Here is a 22,873-nt window from a genome sequence, read left to right on the forward strand (position 1 = left end):
ATTTTAAAATTCTCTATTCTAAATCCCTGGCGGGGGATGAGTAGTAACACCCCAAGTGGTTTGACCATTTTGGCCCTTGGGCTGGGCTTTGACTGTTTTGCCCCTGGATGCTTATAATTTGGCAGTGTGCAAGTTTCTCGTAGTTCGGGTTCATCTGTTTTGTTTTGCTTTCCTGCTTTGGTGCAGAATCGACAATCGATTGAAGGCCAGTTTTCCTTCGACCTCTCCAATCTCTGACTGTTTGGTCTCTTCAAGGGAGGAAGAAGCCGTGAAGAAATCAAGTAATTGATTGTTGGTAAATACTTCCAATACTCAGGTAAGCTATTTCAATTTCCTGGTATTGATACAAAATTGAATCTTTAATTTCCCAACTGGCCTATAAAAATCTGATGGTTTCTGAAGTAGTTTGGTGGTGGTTTTTGAAATTCAATGTTGAATTGATGTGTGTATACATATATGGATTTAGTCATGATTATATAGAATTGCATTTTCTCTCTGCTTTCTGTTTTGTCATGAAGAGATTTATATTGTCAATTGTAAATCTAGGATGGTCTGGGTCGTTTGGGTTTTCTAGATAGCTAAATTAAGTCTGTTGTCTTTATAATTACAAAATTTGACAAACTAAATGGAATAGGTAGATAATTCGGTTGTTTACTTGATCTGTGCACAAAGGGTAGATAATTTTGGAGCTTCTGGGAATTGAAAGAGGAAGAACACAGTATTAAAACAAATTGATAGAGGTATGGAGCTGTGTTTTTGTTTGCGTTTTACAACTGGGTAATTGGTGCATGATAGGCATTGTGTTTCTTATTCTTCTGTCTGGTTTTGTTAAATGTTGGGGGTAGAGAGCTAGGTTGCTTCTGATCGGTGGTGTACTTATCATTTGACATACCTCTACAGAAGCTACATAGGTTGGTTAGTATCATTTGCCATCCTAGATTTTCTCTCTTTTTTTTTTTTTCAAGTTTTTGGTACTGTTTCTGTAAGATCCAATATATTCTGTCAAATGTACATTGTAGGTTTCAATTCCCATACATTTCTTCTGCAACAGATCTTTAATTTGTGTAATGGTGTAGTATGTAAGGTGCCCTTTTGTTTCTTTGGATAATTTCCATTGATAACAGGGGTCATGGATAGATTATTTGGTTTGTGTACTGGTCTTTTCTAATACTGGATAAGTTTTCTGATGATTACTGGGGACTTGAAAGTGAGAAGTGACCCAAAAGTATCTTATGTTTTTCAGAGACCTCTATTAATTTCTATGTGCTGGGTTGAAATTGACGCAAAAATCAACCACCCCTAATAAACAAGTGCAAAGTTTACATATATAATGAAACAGAGAGATGTCTTCTTTCAATTGGTTGATGAGGCAGAAAAGAAAAAAGAAGAAAGAAATAGGAAAAATTAAAGGAAAGACATATAATATTCTTCCAGAATATGTTTTTTTTTCTTTCTCTAGGAACTGTTTGCCATAAACCATTAGCACCCTGGCTGCTGTAATTAATTCAGTAGCCTAACTCCCAAAAGTCATAGGTAAAACCTGCACTTTCTCTATTACCTTTTTTTTTTAATAGAGATCTTGTCCTCACTAAAACCTCTCCCAAAAAAAAAATATTTGTGTATATATAAGCCGCCCAAGGGTAAAGGTTCTGGACTATAGGAAAGGAATGGGATTTAAAAATTGGATGAAATGTATCATTTTATAGGCTCGTGTAGCGAAGAGGGTGATGAATAGCATAAAAGCAGAGAAGAGCAAAGACGGCATCGCATAAAATGGGTATAAAAATCAGTGTATTTGAAATCAAATCGCACATCAAAACTTTCCTTTCATCGTCGCTGCTTGCTTGCTGTCGTCATCGTCGATGCAAGTCTCCTTATTCTCCTGCATTGCATCTGTCAAACCAAACCCTAATTAAGCCTGTAAGCGCTCCCAATCTCCTTTTTATGAATATAGCTCACTACTTCAGCTCTCGGTAAGGAGCAATCTGTGTTTCTCTTGAGGTTGAATATGTCTACTCATTTTCTGCCTTTAATTTGTATTTTCTTTGATAATTTAATTGAACTCTTCCCAAAAAATAAAAGAAACTTTGGTTGTTATTGAATAATTAGATAATGTGAGGCACATATTCTATTATTGTTCAGAGGTGAAAGAAGATGAGCAAGTCTTCTGCAGGGGAAGGTTCATCCTCAAAAGCGAAAGCTGGACCCTCACAGACGGCAGAAACTTCATTTAAGCGCAAGCGTGGAGTCTTCCAAAAAGAATGTTAGTTTTCCCCTTTATGCTGCCCTCATGTTACAACCATTTCAGCCTTTTTCATTCGGTTGAATTACATATTTGCCTGTAATTTTCTTATGGATTTTGGTTAAATCTTTTGTGCATCTTACAGTGCAGCACATGATGTATGGTTTTGGAGATGATCCCAATGTATGTAGCTTTTATGTAAAACACAGAAATTTTAGTCTGTTCTCAGCTTGCCATTTTACTTTTTTAATAAACTGATCGAGTACTTCTCTGTTGCTGGCAGCCTCTTCCAGAGAGTGTGGCTCTCATGGAGGACATTGTGGTTGAATATATTACAGATCTGGTAACTATACTTGAGCTAGTTGATATATATTACATTATTACTATATTAGGCTAAATATGGTAAGGTCGGTTTTGTTGTTTTAAACCCAACTATGAAACTTTCTGCAGTTACATAAAGCCCAAGATACTGGATCAAATAGGGGAAAGCTATCAGTGGAGGATTTTCTCTACCTAATCCGCAAGGTATCTTCAGTGCTGTATATATCCTAAATCATGAGAAGTTTTTATCCAACTTGTATTTTACAATCTGGATTTAGAAATGATTTTTTTTTTATGTCAACTAGTTCAGTAGGATATATACAATCGTCGGCTTGGAACTCCTTATAAGAAAAAAGTACTCTAATTGGAATATACCATGCTCTGAATGTCTAAGATGTAAATAAGGGATTTATTATCCCCTAAATGTAATGGTTAAAATAGTACAGGCTAATAGTATGTCTCTAATATCAAATGTTGGATTGTCCGAAGACTTTAGAGTTTAGAGCCAGTTTCTTCCTGATCTCTTGATACAAGTGCTTGAATTCTCTCCTATGTTAATGATCATTGACCTAAACATAGTATTTGGTTTAGGATACTCTTAAGCAGTTACACTTCTATAACATGTTACCTGTTTTAAGTCTGGTATCAATCTTGCTAGTTATCTTCTTCCCAGATAGAAGAAAAAGACTAACACAACTACTTCTTCAGGATTCTCCAAAACTTAACCGCTGTAAAGAATTGCTGTCTATGAATGAAGAGCTAAAGCAAGCAAGGAAGGCTTTTGAGACAGATGAAGAGAACCTGCGGAAAGCTTTTGAGGCGGATGATGATAAACTGGGATCAACAGAATAATATTTTTTGGGGCATCTGTTTAACTTTCCTACAGATTAGTATCTTCTTTACGCCTATGATTTTGCTGTACATCGTATGTTTGGTTAAACAAATCTGACTATGATGCCTAAAATTAATTCCATACTTACACACAGTTGGTTTGATCCCTACCGCACTATGTTGCTGAAACTTGGTCCTTTACTTTATATGTCGGGCATTTTAACGTCCCAAGGAAAATGGCCAAAGTTCCCCCTATTGAATTAGACTGAATATGATGATGCTTCAAGAGTGTTGGCCTCTTTTATGAGGAGACACAAAAATGCATGCGAACACTGAACATATAAATCATTATGTTATTATAAGTGCCAAACAGAGAAGACGGATTTGTTGGTGGATCAAATAATTTCACTTCTTTAGGATTCTCAATAAGAAACAAAGAGTAAGTATACGAAAGATGGGTTTAATCACCAAAGGCATACATCATAGAATACTAGGACTACAACAAAAAGATCTTTATAAAATGTACTACTTGCTATCTAAAAAAAAGAAGCTGCTGAGGGCTTCTTAATTTCTTTTGAACTTTTCTGTACTGGCCTCATCATGTTACAAATTTGAACCAACAAAAATGTATCCCTTATCTAACCAAGAACAGCTTTGATCTTTCTCTTCTGCTCTTCCGTTAGTGAAGTGGGGAATAGAACCTCAAATGTGACGTATAAGTCTCCTTTCTTTGAGTGGAAGTGCAAAGGCATCCCTTCCCCTTTGAATTTTCTGACTTCCTTGGGCTTTGTAATTTTCTGCGTTGTTACGAATGTAATGTTAATTATAGCCTTCCGTTGTATATAACCAAAAAAAAAAAAAAATTGCCATGATATATTGAACATATAGCAAGTATAAAACCTTTGAGCTGATGTCCACCAAATGATCATCAAGGTGTTTAATGGTCTTCTCAAAGCCAACCAGAGCTTGAACCTATATACAAAGATCAAGGTCCTTGTGTTAATGGAACTTATTTGATTGACGATAACAATAACAAAACAGAAATGAGAACATTAACTTAACAACCAAAATTTAGTGGCATCTATGTCATACCAGTGTGATAGTGATGGTTGTATGCAAGTCATTGCCTTCCCTTCTGAACTGGTCATGAGGTGCCGTGCGGATACGAAACTGTACAAACAATGTAGTACTTATTGTCAAAATGTGGTTCATGGATATCACAACTTACTAAACCAAGGTGGTAAAGTCAAAGCACTGACTTTTAAATCTCCAGGTTCTCCATCAATTATGGGTTCACCATCCTCATAGAAGACCACCTCCTGCAACAAAGATTAAGCAAATAAAGTTACTACCTAAAAAAAAGAAGCATATATTTCAGTAATTATGGAATGATACTTTTAAGTCTTAAATTAAGCATCAGCAGAATCAAATCACCAACATGTACATGAAACCGAACTGAATAAATGGAAACATAGGATTTGATTTTCACTGTAAATGCACAAGGAAGAAGTATTCGTTGTTAACTGATATAACCAAGTTCCAAATCTTGGAAGAAAATATGAAGAATGAAAGCTTACTTGTCCATCTTGCATCCCTTTCTCAATATCAACAGTGATGAAATATCCCTCCCTTTCATATTTAACATTGTTACATTGTTCGCAGACCTGAAAGAGCATAATAGAGTATTCATTAAGTTTAATATAGTAGCATAATCGGTAAAAGTAAGTCACAGACAAAATAAACAAACTGTTCCATGCAGAAGAGGGGGCATGCTTGTGAAAACTCTTTACCAAGAATGGAAGAACGACTTCTTTATTCAGCTAAATATATGGTCATTCTCTCCAAAATTTTTATTTTTATGTTTTTTTATTTTAATTTTAAAAATCATATAGTGAAGGAAGAAATGTTTGTTTGAGCATATACCTGTTCTGTCATCTGTTGGAACATTCCCGGACCGATTTGCCTGTGATAGACTTCGTTTCTACAGTTACAACGTCTCTTTCCTGGTGCTGGCTTTATAACGCTCTTCTCCCTCCAAACCTGACAAAGCCCACATAAGAAGTCATGCATAAATTAAAAGATCAGACCATCAGCAAACTTAGTTTCTCCTTTTATGTTATAAGAATAGACGACAGAGATAAACAGTAACCAGATCCCCCACCCTACACACACACACACACACACACACAGATTCCATGTTGAAAGAAGCAACCAATACTGTGTACAGCTTCAGTAATTCCAAGCATGACGTGTTCAGACAAGGCTTTTACACAGGCTTACAAGCTTGGCTCTTTTTTAGCTAGAATTAGCTTATGGGCCATGATTTGGACACTTCAAATGTAGCAAGTAAACATATTTCCAAATTGCAGGTGAATGATTTCATGTCAAATTGTATTACAATGCTTAGTATGGAATTCAGAAAGCCATACGGTACATAGCCAGAGAAGACAGTTACCTGCAATGAACCTCCCATATAGAGGTCTTCCAATGATGCATCCAATTCAACGACTACATCATCGCCCTTGACGATTTTATCTTCCTCTTCAGCAGAGCGTCCACCACCAAAGAAACTAGAATAAACCTTGAAGTTTTAGATATCGCCCTCAAAACCACATAATTTGTAAGCTAGATTACAGCGAGCAGCAACCTCACTTTTTGAAGTGTTTAATTAAAGACACAAATAGTCAATAAACAATATAAAAATGTACTATTTTCAGTTCCGGTTGCTGCTAACCCTTACATATGAGCAATTAATAAACAGAACAGAAAAGCAAAGTAATAGTAAGCAAAAAAAGTGGTTATTAAATTGCATTAGAGAAGAGGAAACATACTCGGCGAAGATGTCATTGATGTTCATTCCCATGCCTCCACCACCTCTTCCTCCACCGGCGGCGTGCTGTTTGAGACCGTCTTCTCCATACCTATCGTAAATGCTCCTCTTCTCGCTGTCGGAAAGCACCTCGTAGGCTATGAATGAGAAGAGGAAAGAAGACGATGAATTAATAATGATACAGAATCAACATGGTAACACAATATATTCGATGAAGGCAGATGAGCATATACCATTGTTAATGTCTGCGAATCGTTGATTGGCCTCCTCATTGCCCTGGTTCTTATCGGGATGGTACTTCAGGGCGAGCTTTCTGTAGGCCCTCTTGATCTGCTCGTCGGAGGCTCCCTTGGGCACCTGCAGTATCTCGTAATAGCTCTTCCCTGCAATGGCCGTGAGAGCGTGGCACAGAGCGCACAACAGAAGCAGCAGCAACGCCTTCCGTATTTGCTTCGCCATTGCAGGACCAGGATTTGATTGATCCAAATCCAAATCCAAATGCAAATCAAGCTTCCTTCGATCTCCCCCACTCAAAACTCCAACTTGGATCCTCGCTCCAATTTAACACTTTGGTTGGAAACTCTCTCTCTCTGGCTGGCTCAACTGGGCGTGGAGGAGGAGTTGAGTTCGTTATGGAATTCAGGACTGACTCTCTCACTTTGTCAAGGGGAAGGGAATTCCCCCATCTGCACTTCGAAACGTGTTTTCCTCCAAATTGGCCAATCACCGTAAGCCTGTGGCTGTTCCCTCCAATGGTTCTCTGCCACGTCTTTCTCGCTTTTCCTTTATGCGTTTACCTCCAACCGGAGACTTGACTGCAGGTCAATATTGGGCCGGGTTGACCGACTGTGGGCTAAGCCCCACTAGCCCATAAACTCAATATCACGCAGGCCTGTGAATCTTGACACTCTTTTTAAAAAGTACTGAACCCTAGCCACCCGACGCCGGGAACGACAACAACGGCAGGTATGTATGTCTAGAATCTCCGATAAACCAATTGTTAGGATCATAGTGTTTGTTAGTTCATTCCTCGAATTTGCGTAAATTTCCTACTTTCTGAAAACTATACAGATCAAATACAAGAAAGGTTCGTGAGTGAATTGCTGTCGTGGTCAATAGATGGAAGCTCAATTTTTTCGGTTTCTAAAGATCGTGGGAGTGGGGTACAAAGCAAGAGCAGAAGCTCAGGGGAGGCTGCTGTATCTGAAATTAGGCTACAGTCATGAGGTTGAACTCACAGTCCCTCCTGCGGTTCGTGTATTCTGCTTCAAGAACAATGTGGTTTGCTGCACCGGAATTGATAAGAACAGGGTGCACCAGTTTGCTGCCGCCGTTCGCAGCTGTAAGCCACCTGAAGTTTACAAAGGCAAGGGCATTATGTACATTGATGAAGTCATCAAGAAGAAACAAGGAAAGAAGTCCAAGTGATCATTCAGTCTATCTCAAACCCAATCCCAACTATCTCTGCTTCTGAGTTCAATCAGACATTCCTCCGGTGCTTGGGATTTGGTTGGTTTTTTTCTTTCTTACTTGCTTGCTACTAAATAAACATCGAGCAAGCATCACTCTCCCCCTTCTGCTTCAGCTGCGTTTCATATGGATGACCTGGGAGGAGGTTGTTCTAGGGGATTTAGCTTCTTGTGTTTGTTTATGTAATCGAAAAAACAAGCATTGAGAAAGTTTTTGCTTGTCTTGAGTCTTGAACTTTATCATGTTGCCATTGAATAGGCCAAAGTCAATAATAACGAGATTGTTCTGTATTATATCCCTTACCATCTCAGCCACAATCTATGAATCCATTCCATTACATGTGTCACAGGTTTAATGCAATTCTAATTCTGACACTATAGTTGAAAGGATGTTCAAATTAGAGATCGAGGCCTGAAAAATTTAACACTTGTGATTGTGCTTACTGCTTAGTGGATGCCCAATTTTTTCTTCCTTTGCTGGTGTGATGTGTCTCTTCAATCCTTGGTGCTTGTAATGCTGCAGTTCACAAAATCACAAGTTGTGTCGGATACAAATGACATGTATAAGTTGAACAGTTGAACTTATCAAGTTACTGAAGCGATCTAGTTTTGCTGACAGATCCATTTTGATAGAGGAAAGAAGAAGAAAATATCTTTCTTTTGGGCATGCCTGCCACTTCAAACAATGAGTGTTCTAATCCCATCAGTTCTCCATGGCATGTTTGATACTTCACCAGCTTCTTTTTTGCCCAATACTACACCAGTTCAAAACAAAACAAAAAATTGGCACTATTTCTCCACTTTAGATTAACAAGCCAAGGAGATTGTTTGCAAAGTAATTGAGCATCAAGGATCCGGTAATAATCATCCAACATCAAAGTTCGCAATATGAGCTTATCAGAAAAAGAAGGTTCACAAAATAAGAAAGATCAGCCACAAGTCCATTCATCAATAAGCTACCACAATCAAAATGAGACTGAATGGATTTTAGACATCTACAAATCGATTAAACACAAGATGAAAATGAGAGAACTGTCATAACAAACTACTCATTTTCTTAGCGAAAGATGCCCCAAGGCCTCAGTGGTCCAGAACAGAAAGTTTCATTTTCTTAGGTTCTTTAGCAATACGAGATCCATTGTCATTACCTTTCACTATGACATCAGTTACCGATTGCATTTTTTTTTCTTTTTTGAATTCTGCATATAGTTTTCCAATGCAAGAACCTTCTTATCTTCATTCCTTTTTTCCTCTTTTTGCGACTACTCTCAGATCGTTGTTTTTGCCTATTGACATGGGGGTTGCATGATTCTAAAGTCTTATACTCCAGTAACTTTGATTATCTCTTTGCTCAACCGCCATATCAGTACGGACCTCCGGCTGCTTTTCCATAAGCTCTATCCTTTCCAAAGATGTTCGAAAGCTTAATAAAGAATGGATATCATTTATTTCTTCAACCCTTTGCAGATTACCAGCAATAATAAAGATGAATTCATTGACCTGTACATACGAATAAAAACTTATTCAATTTACCTGCACATTCATCCATGCCAGTAGGGGTGAGTCTGTGTGTCTATGAATGTGGAATCATTAGCAAACCATACAAAGATTGGTGCCTACTTCAAATGCATATTAGAACCGCACTGAAAGCATTAAGATATAGAAAACCACAAACATTTATATGAGATCAAAATTAAGGCAGCAGGAAGTTTATGTTGAGGGTTCCATTGCCAATTAAGAGAATCCAGAAATGTTTCCATTTTGGCTGAAACAAATGGCACGGAAGATCCCACTTGAATCTAAATTTTGTTCTACACATCATAATACATCAGTCCCAGGTTTTCTTCTGTATTTTGAGGGGTAAGAAAATTCAGTAGCATAAATTTTGAGGAGTTTCCGACTGAATTGAAACAGATAGAGCAAATTATAAAACCTTCCAGCACACAATAATAGCCTTCTAAGCCATAAAATCAATATTCTTGGCAAATAAATCCAATAAAACTACTAAAACAACATAAGACCCAATCCATAAGCACAGAAATAAACGAGCCTCAAGTTTTGTGGAGTGCTATGCTGGAAGTTGTTACCATGATTTCAAGCATCCTTACAGTAGAAGGTTCAAACCGAAACTTTTCTATTTTCAAGACTGCATAGTGTTCATTTAGGACAAGTTCTCCAGTTGCCAAAAATAGCACACACAATTTTATTTAACACAATGTTACCCCAGCCCATCTAATGCTATGCAAATGAGGTAGAACTCTGAGAAAACAATACATGTTGATTAGTTTTCAGATTTTGAACTTCAAAATGATACGAGTCTCACATTTGAGCCATTCCTGAAACGATGACTCATTATGTGTAAAGACAGACACACATACATAAACACCCAATTACTTCAACACAAACTGGAAACTCCAGTTTACTGCATATATACTTGGATGATTGTCTAGTGTTCACTGAGAAAATGACTCAAGTCACTCAACACACTAACAAATGTAGAATTACTGAAAACAGGCATTAGTCAAGCACATAGATCCGAGAGGCAATGTCTTGGACCAACCAATCAAATCCCTTAAGCAGCCCCTCACCCGTGTATGCACTGCAGCCAACAATATTCCAGTGTCGAGTTTTATCCATAGCCTCCAAGTTCAAAACCTAGACAAGTAAAATATAAACTATATTAGATACTCATGATTGGAAGAATAAACATTCACATTGATATCTGCGTATAAATTGGTTTCAACCAGATGCATATAAATTGGTTTCAGATGGAAAATAATCTCGAAAGGTTTCAAACAATAGTGCTGCATATAAACTCCATAGAAATGATGAGTGACCCTATTGCATGTTATTTTCATTAACAGTGAATACAACAATCTAAAGAACAGAGGCAGAAAAGAATGAAGCTGTTTCTGGGTGACTGATAATCAAGGCATACAAAAGCCGAGAAACATTCTAACAAACAACTACATTCACCAATCAATACAAGCTGGCCTAGAGCCTTACCTTGGCAATTTCTTGTGGAGTAAGGGCACCTTTTATGTCCTGCTTATTTGCTAGTATCAGTAAGGACGATCCTGATAGCCTCTGTCATATGAGCAAAACAAGTCAGCATCGTAGAACAATTCACGATGAATAAACAATTTCATAGAGACCCCTTCACAACATGCACAAATATGAGGCATTGATGAACTCATAAGAAACATTAGTAGAAGGATAAGAAAGAAAAAAAGGATCGAAATGTGAGACTAGGTAAAGCAGCTGAGAAACATTATGGTGTTTAGTTAAGTAGTGAGCGAAAAACCAGATTGCATTTACCTCTTCCTTCAAAAGATTATCAAGCTCCATTTTGCAGTCATCTAATCTTCTAAGATCAGAACTGTCAACTACCCATACGAGACCATCAGTTTGTTCAAAATAGTTTCTCCAATAAGATCGTATTGTTTTTTGACCCCCCACATCCCATATGTTAAGTGTATACCTGTCAAAATCAAACAAAAAGCATTTCAATCGACCATACCATGGTAACGGAATACTGCATTTGAACAACAGATAGAAAGAAGAAGAAGAAGAAGGAGGAAAGGTTACTTCTGGTAAGTGAGGGTCTTGATGTTGAAGCCCAGGGTGGGACTGACGACGCTGGTGTCCTCCCCATTAATCCTCAGCACAATCGTAGTTTTTCCCGAATTGTCAAGCCCGCTGCATCATCAACAAAAATCAAATAAATCTGGCAGCCCAGCCATTTGAATTCTCTATAAACAAGGTAAGGTAACACTTACACCATGAGTATACGTATTTCTTTCTCCTTCCTTTTAATTTTTCGAATAATGCTGAGAAGACCCATTTCAGATCGATCGAGCTTCTGGATATATGCCAATTCCGACTCTACACTGTCAGCCTTTCGTTTCAGTAGGGCGCAGATGTTGGCCTTAGTCACTCCTTGGCGTTAACGTTTGTTTTGACTTTTTGAAAACAAAAGTTCTAAGGGAACAAAAAAACCCTGAGCTGTCCCCGACTCCCCGATGCTTGAACGAATATGGTTCCGATTTCAACAACCTGAGCTCTCCCCGATACGACCGATCGCTTCATACAAACTCAAGCTTCTCTTCGAACTCAATATCATCTCACGTGCACGCCATGTGATTCGGTAACTCGGTTTTTACTGACTGTTCCTGCAGATATTTCGGGTTTTGGGCCAGAACATCCAAACAGACAGTTGGCCCGCTGTAAGCCCGCCACTGCTTACAGCTTACCCAATAAAATTGGTTGGGGTCTCGCCGTCTCGAAAGGGATTTATGTCTCCTACCAATCTAATATTCACAAATCTTCTTTTCTTAACCTCAGACATGACACTTTTTGGTAGTTTGTCTGTTTGTGCATATTTGAATTCATGCAGAGACTTATATTATTATTCGGGATATTTTTTTTTTTTTTTTGAGATGAATTTATTTGGGATATCATCTTGAGGTTTATTGTAAATTGGAGTTTAGATATTATGTTCTCTCCATTGTATTCAACAGTTTTATCAATCAAGACTTAAGGGCAACCGCACCAGCACCAACCCTTATTGAAATATTAAATGAAACAAATACGCATGTAGCTAAAGCAAGAGAATATATTGTCTAATTTCAACTTATGTAGCATAACACAATCTCCTGGCGTTCTTCGAAAACTAAATCCTCCTAATTAACCATTCAATATAAATAAAGTACTCAACAACAGTTGATTCCATACTGAAAAATTCATCTAAAAAGTATTAGGACTCTAAATTGACACGACAACTTGAGTTCATATTGAGTTTGAGTTGTTTTTAGCAAGTTTGAACTATTAAATGAAACAAACCAAATTTAGGCTCTAATATATTCGGTTTATAAAGCTTATGAGTTATTTCTCGTATTAATTCACGAGATAGCTCGAATTAAGCTCGAGTTCGGCTAAGCTCGTCGAAAATTGGCTTGTTTGCTCAAGCTTTTATGAAATAGCCAAATCTTAATCTTCTCTTTTTAAATTTTTTTTTATCAGATAAACAATTCAAATGCTATAACTAGTATTTCGTGAGTAGAACTCACAACCTCTCACTTACGAAGGAGAGAGTATGTCATTAGACCAAATGGTACTGGGCTAGGGGTCAACATGGGCCGGGCTAGGGCCGGCCCTACCCTAAATTTTAGGGCTTAGGGTCGGGCCGGGCCGGGCCTAGTCAAAGTCAACAAAATTTAGGGCCGGGTAGGGTAGGACCGGGGCTTAAATATGCTAACCCTTACCCGCCCTAAAGGCCCGAGCCACTAGGGCAGAAAGGGCCGGGTCGGGCCGGCCTTCCGAATAGGGCCAAATAGGGCCGAAATTTGTTTAACAAAAAGAAATATATTACTTTTATTTTTTATCTCAAAATGTGGCTCAATGATTATATAGGTAGTACAAGATTCATTATTTTTTGTTGATCATATTTAATATAAATATATATATTGGAATTAACTTATAAGTTATAACATTTATAAATATTGGTTAAGATGGTTATATTCAATCAACTATCTCTCTAAATCTCCCAAAATTAATTGTTGTTTAACAAAAGAAACAAAAATTAAAGAAAATAAAGCTTAGGAAATCAATTACAAAAAATAGATAAGTTGTATGTTATAGACTAAAAAGAAACATATTTAAAAAATAGAAAAAATAGAAAATTATTAGGGCTTAATTGGGCGGGCTTAAAGGGCTCAAACGGGCCGGGCCGTAGGGTAGGGCCGACCCACCCTAATGCAAGGGCCGGATAGGGCTTCGGCCCTAAGGGCCGGGCGGGCTTAGGGCCAAAGGGCTAAATGATGAGGCCTATACTGGGCTTAATCTTCTCTTTTTATAATTATCATTAATCAAATATTTATTTATTTTACTGCTGCAAAATTAATGAGTAAGGTATTGTAAAATTTATTCGAGTAGAAATCTTGTAAAACAAAAGTTGTTGCATGAATTATTAAGACAGACTAGTAGGGCCCACCCACTATGTGTGTGGAGAGAAGTTAAAGATAGTGAAAAAACTTCTCGTATAATTACAACATTTTTTTTTATTCTTTTGTTTTTTATTTTGCAATTTACCATATTATCCTTATTGATTAATTATATTTCATAGTTTTTGTAATTTATAAAGGTTAAATCGGTAAAAAAATTCAATTTTGGAGAGCAAGCTCTCTTCTCTTAATAATAACTAGTCATTCTCCACACATGCTCTGCATGTACAAGTATATTATTATTATTATTATTTTTTTTTTGTAAAAAAAAAAAGAAAACGGTCATTGTAGAAAAAAGATAATGGGAGGGAAAAGTGGGTTGTGGTTTTTTTTTTTTTGTGAATAAAAATATATTTTATAAATGTCATAATAGTCCTTGTGATTTAATTAATTATCAAAGTTTATTAATCTTCTAAGGTCATTTCTGTTAATTTTTTTTTATTTTAGCTAACAAACTCTTTTATCTTAATAATAGTATAGATATAGATACGATAAATAAAAATATTAGAACTTAGGCAAAGTTTAAAAACCTAGAAATTACAAAGAAACGTCGGAAACTCTAAGATAATAAGATTGCAGGTGGTTATAAGTAAATCCAACCAAGGTTAAGCTTAAACTCGTCAAGAAGACAAACCAAGCTCAAGTTTTGATAAAAGTTTGCAAACCGAGCTCAAACACGTGCCACTCATTATCTCGACAAAAGTCAAGCCAACTCCAGACACCTGATACCTAGTTTAGCTCGACTCGTTTTTATCCAAAAAAAGAAAAAAGATTAGCTCCACTCGTTTATAGCCTACTGATAAGGAGCTGCGTATACACATGTCGATTCCTTAATCTCCCAACTGAAGATTTTGCGATATTTGTTAGAGCATATGTGACAGATTATAGTAAATGAGGATATTAGATTCGATTAGTTCATAATTTCTCTTATTCAATTTTATTATGAACTAGAAAGAAACACGACATCCTAGTATTAATTATTGAGCTGCATCGGGTCCTCTTGTTTCTGCTTACATGACAATCTAAGAATCTAAGAATCTAAGATGCGCGTACGCTCGGTCATGTCATTGGCGATGGATATTGACAACACGTATGTGTTGTTGCATGCATGCTGAGTTGCTGAGCCTGCAGGGTCGGATGAAAGCAACAAACCAACTAATTAATTAACTACAAGTCCATTGTTAGATCGAACTAATTACTTTAATTATTCTTAAGCATGTTCACCTTTTTGTTTTATATAAGAAAATTAACAAAGGCCGGCCGTTAGAAAATGTGTTGCGTCGCTGTCAAATCTCGAACCGCTAAAACCCCAAATCCTACATAGTTAACTAAGTTCGTTACTTGCTAAGTACATGTGTGTGAATGCATACATACTACGTACGTACAGATTAGCAGCTAGCTGGGCAGCTTACTTTATAATCTTAGGAATTATTAGGACTAGGCCTAACTGTGTTGTACTTTTGTAAATGCGCAATGAAACTGGTCAAAAATCATGGTATCCAACAAATATGCATCTATTGGAGTATTGTACGTAGCTAGAGACTCTATTTAGTTTCTAGAGGCTAGACAGTAGAGTCTTCCTCAATCACTGCTCGGAAAAATTGAAAAACCTTTGTCTATATATATGTGTGTGTGTGTATATATATATATATCAATTTGATCGAGAATTCAGACTTAAAGCAATTTTTCCTTTTGTACCTTTAATCTAAATTTAAGTTTGCTGATCAAAGTTTTCTAGATCAATCTCTGTTACTAATGACTTGGAGATCGAATGCACCACTGTTACTTTCCATATCATTTTTCCTCAAAAAAAAAAAAAAAAATATGAAGAGCATGGCCGGATTGTATTCATAGTACGTTCACACGAGACATGCATGCAGTTTCTCCCGCTTTTGTTCATGTAAAGTTTAAACCATTGAATGAAGTGATATTTTATCGATTTTTCGGATTATTTCCGATGACCTAATTATAAATTCAAACATATTAAAACACAGATTTGTATGAAAGAAAAATCCATATGTCGTATTAGGAAGCTTGTACATGACCTTCGTTTCGGTGCTCAATGTAATCCACTTCATGCTCTTACAATAATTGAGGTAATTAAATTAGCTTACTCCTATTTTTGGTTGGGTTAAGATTAATTCATATGGTGCTTGAAAAAGTGACTCCAACCTTGGTGGTTATGGGGCTGTTTTTGGTGACTATAGAGAGAATTTTCTTAATTGGTGTTTTTTCTTCAAATCTAAACATCTAATGAAATCCTCCGTTGTGATAAAGTAATCTGGGGTTCACATCCAAAACCAATTGGCAATGGATGGAGTAGCCCAAACCCTTATAAACTCATAGGCAAGGTCCCATTTTTCCCATGTGGGATGTATATATTCTCAACACGGCCCCGCATGTGTGGCGAATTTTCAAGCCATACACGTGGACAACTTTTGGGTGACGTGGAGCCCGGGTGGCCGTTAGGCATGCACACGTGGGTAACCCGCTTTGATACCATGATAAAGTAATCTGGGGTTCACATCCAAAACCAATTGGCAATGGATGGAGTAGCCCAAACCCTTATAAACTCATAGGCAAGGTCCCATTTTTCCCATGTGGGATGTATATATTCTCAACACGTTGTTCTTAATTTTCTTCGCTCTCTTAATTTAGTGTCATGGCAGCTTAGAATAGAGTGGATGGATTGTTTGCACTGCATTTCTCAGATGCATTTACGATCCTCACATATCTTTAGGAAGGTAACAAAGTTGCTGACATCTTAGCAAATCATGGTACCACGTTAATAAGCATAGTTTGGTGGGATTTGACTCATCTGTTCATTGTTTCGGCTTGCAATAGCGACCGTTTATATTTTCCTCAATTTTATTTTCATTAGATAGTTTTCTTTAATGTATGATGTATTCTATTATGAAGGATCTAGCTTTGTCCCCCTCTTATTACATGCAATTTTTTTTTTTTTTTAATAAAATGAGACTGTAAGAAGGTTTTTTTGCCTCTCTTATCCCTCTTTTTGAGCAAAGAAAAAAAAATGGAGCTTCCTAGCTAAGGCGCAGAGTTTGCGTTACATTTGGCAACTGCATGGGCATCAGCGGTCACAAATAGGTGATATAGCTAGATCACTCGTAGATTTGAAAAGAAGGACTTTCTACACAGTTTATTAATTCGTGTTCTAGCTAGCTAATTATTAATTGTTTAGCACATAAAAGTAATTAAGTTCGTAGTACTACAGTATAGGCCGCTAGGGTACTTACGGGTACTTACTTGTCTAGCGGTAGATGAGATAATAAAGTCAAAAATAGATTGATGAACTAATTAATGAGATTTTGGCGGGAACCGAGCTAATGCATTGACCTGGAGGGTGGAGGTGGAGGTGGAGGTGGAGGTGGTGATCGAGCTAAGAAGAGCGAGAAGGAAGGGAGGCGCATTACGTAGATTTATGGATGGATCATGGGTCAACGTGGGAGATGCAAAGCCCCATCACGAGCCTCTCGACAACGGAGAGGCCACGACTCTGGTATTCACTGCGTAGAAGTCGTGGCACAATCTCACACCACACCTCAACACTATCTCTATCAAAAGCCCCACTCGTATTTATGTCATCTGTGTCCTTCTCGATAGATCGTGTCTTTCTTTCTTTCTTTGTAAATCACGTACTTTTATGCACCTATTTAGGTAGCCTGTCCTCACTCTAAAGTATACATATACATACTGCTCATCTTAGTGAGTATATCTATAGCTGCTCTAGCTCAGTCGTCATGTACCAGCTAGCTGGCCTAGCCTAGCCTAACCTGCCTAGCTCTTCTAACTTAATTGCTGCCGCAGCGTGCGCTTCTATGTTATAAATTATATCATAAAATTTGATCAAGCAGCTGCTTCCCGGCCTAGCTCTCCTGGATTCCTTGCTTAGCATTTACTGGCATTGCTGGGCTCTATATATAATCAGTCTTGCATTATATAGAAGGTGACTAGTTTGATCTGCTGTAATATATAACAGTAGTGATCCGTAGAGACAGAAATGGGGAGGGCTCCGTGCTGCGAGAAAGTTGGGCTGAAGAAGGGGAGATGGACGGCAGAGGAGGATCAAACCTTAATCAACTACATCCATGCTAATGGGGAAGGCTCCTGGAGATCATTGCCCAAGAATGCAGGTAGGTACCTTAATCACCTACATATATATACTCACAGTATATATTTGTAACTAAGCTCATTATTTAGTGTTAAATGTCTGATCAATCAGCTGTTCAGTTTAAATTAAGGCTCGCTTACATTGGCTTAAATATTAATAATTTTTAAAATTACTATAGATCGAGGTAGTTTTTCAGCAGCAGCTACCTGATCATCATATAAATATCTCCTGTTAATTAACAGCTAATAACGTGAATGTGTTGTATATATACTGAAGGGTTACTGCGGTGTGGGAAGAGTTGCAGACTGAGATGGATAAACTATCTGAGAACTGACTTAAAGAGGGGAAATATTACTCCTCAAGAGGAAGATATTATCATCAAATTGCATGCTTCTCTGGGAAATAGGTATGTTCATATACATGTGTGGGTGTGTGCATTTCTTGTACTACTAGCTGCTAGCACGTACATACTGTTCTCACTGGCTCGCTATTACCTTCTTAGCCGGGCCTGCTGTGTTTTTAACCTTTCCCTTGCCTTGCTTGCAAGATTTTTTATTTATATGCATCAATATTTGTCCATCAATAGTAATTTAGAAAAAAATTTATGATACATACTCGTATCTCATACATACATTTATAAATATGACAATAAATTTGTTGTCAAAGTAGTAATGTTGAGTCATATTTTGTGTAATCTTAGTTCTAATAATGGTAATTATACCACCTACGACCTTGTTATAAGTTCTTGAACAAATATGTTGTCAATGTTATAATTTTTGTTTAATTATATGTAAATAGTGTAAATAAATATGGTAACTTTGTTCTCAATATTGTAATTTTAATTCAAATAATTATAATTTTTATTTAAATATATATAAAATGAGTGTATGATAAACATCACAGTACTATAATTTGTCTCGTCATCTAGTATACCAGAAACAGCACTAATAATCAATTATTATAGAAGATGGTGCGGGTCTGTACGTTTTTATGTCAATATCGGCAATATTTGTAATTTGCTTTTGTTTGTTAGTTGTTACATATTCTTGGGAATGGACCTACTTCAATCAATTTAAGGTCGGTCATCTATTCGGTGAAAAGCTATGTATGATGGATTCTTTTACTTACCTTACCTACTGAATCATCCTTGCTTTGTCGTACTCCTACTGATTAGTTATTGCTATGACAAAGACGTTAAGACTAAACGTACATACATGCGAGTAACATCCTAGTTCGCCCCCTAGTTCACCAGAAATACTTTTTGCGTCGATCAGACTATTAGTGTATAGCTTATGTAATTATATGCATCATTAACCTTTTACTGTCAATTACGTACTTGCAGGTGGTCTTTGATAGCTAGTCAATTACCAGGAAGAACAGACAATGAGATAAAGAACTACTGGAACTCGCACTTGAGTCGAAAAATCGACACTTTCAGGAGACCTCTTAATATGATGCATATGGCTACAGCAGCGGCAGCTAGTAGCAGTAGTGGCAGCAGCACCGCAGCAGATGTTCAAATGAATATGGCGATGAAATTAGGGTCTCCAACATCCAAACGAAGAGGAAGAGGGGGTAGAACCAGTCGCTGGGCCATGAAGAAGAACAAAATTTCGTACGCTTCTACTGCCATCAACCACCATTTAGATTGTACTCATAAAGATGATGGATCGGCAACGGTGACAAGCTCGTCATCAATTAATATGTGTCCCCCTCCACCTCCTTCAGCAGCAGCAGTTGCAGCTGGCATTGGACAAAAAGAAACACAAAATTTAGGCGGAGGAGGACCATCTGATTGCTCAGAAGGCAAAATTGATGGCGGTGGGGAGGTCGCTTTCAATGACTTGATGATGGACGCCGTCAACGAAACAATATTGGATCCAGCTGGGGCTCTGACTTTAAGTGGTGAAAGACAAAGCGATGATGATGATATCATGGGCGTCATTAGGGATGAGGATACCGGCAAACTTTTATGTGGTCCAAATAAAGTGATGACTACTTGTACTGCAGCGGCAAGTCCTGAGGAGGAGCATCAGCTCGATCAGATTAGTGCTACTAATTTGAGTTCATCATCACACTCAAATTCAAAATCAAGTTATTATGGAGAAACAGAAGCAGCTGCATTTGATGGGGAGGACTGGTATAATTCATGCTCTAATTACTCAGCAGGCTCAGCAGCTGCTACTTGTAATTTTAATCAGCAGAAGCAGCAGCTTGATGGAATGAATGGAACATTGGATGATGAAATGAGATGGAATTGGGAGAGTGATATCCATATGCACGACTACTTATGGAATATTGATCAGAAAGACGATGAGAATATACTCTCTTGGTTATGGGAGCATCAGGCTGCAGAGGATCATCATGATGACCAGAACAATAAATCGAGATCAGACGCCACGGTCGACGATGAACATGTCCCAGCTGACAAGCATAATGCTATTCTTGCTTGGCTTCTATCATGAGTTACGTTCAGTTAATTTTCTACCTACCCTTTGGATCCATCGATCTTTGTTTCTTTAGTTTTCTTGCTTCCTAGTTTTTTTAATAAGTTCTTGCTTCCTAGTTATCATATAAAACAGCATAAGCTTATAAGGTAGCTAGCTAGCTAGTTTTCTTTTTTCTTTCTTGAGGTTGCGGAAATCATCAGAAAGATCAAGCAAGACAGTTCGTAAACTAGGCTCATAAAAAGTTGTACCATAAATCAATTGATTAGTTTTGCTGCTTCAAACTTTCAGTATTATTCTGTATTAGCTCTAGCTTTATGTAAACTAAGGGACGGCTAGCTTTTCCCTTCCGGGGCCCAACTGTGTAAGGACATCACCAGTCATGAATGTTTAATTTATATGCATGCTATGTGTACCTTTCAGCTTTAATGGATTGAAAAAAAGTCCACATCTTTTTGTTTTCTAGAAGAGAGAAACGTAAGCTATAAAAAGGAAATTACCACACACAAAAGATATTTTGATCACATTTGTGAAGATATAAAACCTTCTCATAAACCTTTCAAAAAAAAAAAATCTCATAAATGGCAGAATGAAAGAAATCAAATTTGTAATCTCTAGTACCAACATTATTTTGTTATTGGTACAATATCAAAACAAAAAAGTCATATCAAATGCAAAAGTATGAAGATTGTAATTGTGATTGCTGATTACGATGTTAGAAAGAAAAAAAAACGTGAATTATTACAATCCTATATTGCATACACCATACAGTCATATTATATACATAAATATTGAGATTGTCTTTATGATCACAGAACGAAAAAGACGTGAACTGTTACAATCCTATGTTACAAGTCATATCACATACAGAAGTCTAAAAATTGTTATTATGATTGTTGATTACGAAATTAAAATGCAAAAGCGTGAACTATTACAATCATATGTTACACGTACACGCCGTACTGTCATATCACATATAGAAATTTGAAAATTATTATTATGATTGTTGATTACGAAATTAGAAAGAAGTATATATACGTGAATTATTAGTGTCTTATGGTACTTATATACACACGACCGTCGACCGGTATGATTCGACCCAAATTAACAAAGAGTGAACCGTGAAATAGAAGACATCTATTTGAGCGTCGAGGTACGTACGTAGAACATGCACATGTAGGTTCATTAAAAGTACTTCAAAGTCGACTAAAAGACGTTCCACCTCCGCGACGGTTAATTCCAGAGAAACCTAATTGACTGCGACTGCAGACTTTGCAGATATGCCGTCAATGTCATGTCTAAAGCTCGTGGCGGGACGCATCTATCAATCAGGACCATTCAAGAATGGCCGGCCGAGGCAGCGGTGGACCAATAACTCTTCACTACGTACCCACTTTTGAAGAACTTGGACACTTCCTCTGGTGCTGTCCTCAGGAGCCAAATTTACCGGACGGTTTACATTGATCGTTCGGTCAACAACGATCCATCCATGCAGCGCAATTAGAAGCCAGTAATTAATTATTTTGAGCTCATATATGTATATACGTTCCCAGATCTTCTACCATTCATTACCTCCATGTACGTACATGTGAAGTCAATATAAATTGTGTTTTAATGCAATTCATTTATTTCTTCTCAAAAAAAAAAAAGTATATGTGAAGTCAATGGTGTGCAGTGTAGAATGTATTATCTTCTTTTGTTGAACTTACACTACCCAGAAGTATAAGCAAGAAGAAGCACACAGCTGTGCACATTGTCGTTGTCCAAGTTAAAAATGAAAAGTAATTGTGATTCTTTGTGTTCAATATGGGAGGAAGAAAAGTTATCTAGTGTTCATGTTCAAGGTTGATGCCGTAAAGAAGTTGCAAAACATGAATGGAGATCGTGATGATTGATTAGTAGTTAATGCATGGTGAGATAATATTGTTGATAATGTCGGGTGCTTAATACGTTCCATTGTACCAATAACAAGATAACCAAGCATCAATACAAATGAGATAGAGCTACTGGTTATGTAACAATGGCCTCAGGTACGTGCTAAGCAAAAATTTAAAGATAATCAATCAAGTTATAAACGAAGGGAGAGACAAGAATCAGAAGATCGTGGAGGAGAGCCGTCAACAGGCTCATAGTTTTATCACTACTACAAAAAGTTAATCAGACAACGGTGGATTTCTGTTGTCTGATGAAGAAGTCCACCGTTGTCTAAGTCAGTATTGTGTGATTGAAACATCACACAACGGTGATTCCACTATTGTCTGATAATAGTTAGCTCAACAGAATAGTTATTTTCTGTTGTGTGAATTCTGCGCAGGCATGTGCTGCTATGGCATGCGCGGGGATGCGTCGAGCCATTCAGACAACATAAGATAATTTCTGCTGTCGTCTGAGATTCATAACACACAACAGCCATAACTCTTTCTTTGTTGTTTGAGATTCATAACACACAACAGCTATGATTGATTATTTGTTGTTTGAGATCAATAACACACAACAGCTATAATTCTCTCTTTGTTGTCTGAGACACATAACACACAACAGCTATAACTCATTAATTGTTGTCTGAGATTCATAACACACAACAGCTATAACTCATTCT

At 37.2% G+C, this 22,873-nt stretch overlaps 5 protein-coding genes across 10 annotated transcripts; 3 read left to right on the forward strand and 2 right to left on the reverse strand.

Annotated features, from left to right (window-relative positions):
- The first annotated feature begins 144 nt into the window (after positions 1 to 144).
- On the forward strand, positions 145 to 3,572 carry LOC112175765 (transcription initiation factor TFIID subunit 13). 6 transcript variants are annotated; one of them, XM_040510919.1, is made up of 7 exons: positions 145 to 316; positions 673 to 740; positions 2,143 to 2,263; positions 2,388 to 2,425; positions 2,526 to 2,585; positions 2,693 to 2,767; positions 3,272 to 3,572. In XM_040510919.1, exons 3-7 carry the CDS (start codon positions 2,155 to 2,157, stop codon positions 3,413 to 3,415), a joined length of 426 nt encoding a protein of 141 aa, XP_040366853.1. In that variant the 5' UTR covers positions 145 to 316; positions 673 to 740; positions 2,143 to 2,154; the 3' UTR covers positions 3,416 to 3,572. The 6 variants fall into 6 exon arrangements, with proteins under 6 accessions (XP_040366853.1, XP_040366852.1, XP_024169274.1 ...); XM_040510918.1 differs by having other exon boundaries at positions 678 to 740; XM_024313506.2 differs by lacking the exon at positions 673 to 740 and adding an exon at positions 1,707 to 1,920.
- A 205-nt stretch (positions 3,573 to 3,777) lies between these two features.
- LOC112179665 (dnaJ protein ERDJ3B) lies at positions 3,778 to 6,683 on the reverse strand. Its single transcript, XM_024318119.1, has 9 exons — positions 6,458 to 6,683; positions 6,226 to 6,361; positions 5,850 to 5,964; positions 5,318 to 5,434; positions 4,972 to 5,058; positions 4,654 to 4,713; positions 4,487 to 4,564; positions 4,295 to 4,366; positions 3,778 to 4,191 (listed from the first exon to the last, which is right to left on the reverse strand). The coding sequence occupies exons 1-9, from the start codon at positions 6,681 to 6,683 to the stop codon at positions 4,033 to 4,035; spliced, it is 1,050 nt and encodes a 349-aa protein (XP_024173887.1). The 3' UTR covers positions 3,778 to 4,032.
- Positions 6,659 to 8,040, forward strand: LOC112179666 (60S ribosomal protein L6, mitochondrial). The gene is made up of 2 exons (XM_024318120.2): positions 6,659 to 7,190; positions 7,296 to 8,040. The coding sequence occupies exon 2, from the start codon at positions 7,344 to 7,346 to the stop codon at positions 7,650 to 7,652; it is 309 nt and encodes a 102-aa protein (XP_024173888.1). The 5' UTR covers positions 6,659 to 7,190; positions 7,296 to 7,343; the 3' UTR covers positions 7,653 to 8,040.
- Positions 8,041 to 9,797: 1,757 nt separating this feature from the next.
- Positions 9,798 to 11,787, reverse strand: LOC112175716 (ADP-ribosylation factor-like protein 2). The gene is made up of 5 exons (XM_024313436.2): positions 11,473 to 11,787; positions 11,282 to 11,392; positions 11,012 to 11,174; positions 10,700 to 10,780; positions 9,798 to 10,348 (listed from the first exon to the last, which is right to left on the reverse strand). Exons 1-5 carry the CDS (start codon positions 11,535 to 11,537, stop codon positions 10,211 to 10,213), a joined length of 558 nt encoding a protein of 185 aa, XP_024169204.1. The 5' UTR covers positions 11,538 to 11,787; the 3' UTR covers positions 9,798 to 10,210.
- A 5,585-nt stretch (positions 11,788 to 17,372) lies between these two features.
- LOC112175573 (transcription factor MYB30) lies at positions 17,373 to 20,570 on the forward strand. The gene is made up of 3 exons (XM_024313258.2): positions 17,373 to 17,849; positions 18,104 to 18,233; positions 19,170 to 20,570. Exons 1-3 carry the CDS (start codon positions 17,717 to 17,719, stop codon positions 20,290 to 20,292), a joined length of 1,386 nt encoding a protein of 461 aa, XP_024169026.1. The 5' UTR covers positions 17,373 to 17,716; the 3' UTR covers positions 20,293 to 20,570.
- Positions 20,571 to 22,873: the final 2,303 nt, after the last annotated feature.

Source organism: Rosa chinensis, chromosome 7 (genome assembly GCF_002994745.2).
Source record: "Rosa chinensis cultivar Old Blush chromosome 7, RchiOBHm-V2, whole genome shotgun sequence".
Taxonomy (NCBI): Eukaryota; Viridiplantae; Streptophyta; class Magnoliopsida; order Rosales; family Rosaceae; genus Rosa; species Rosa chinensis.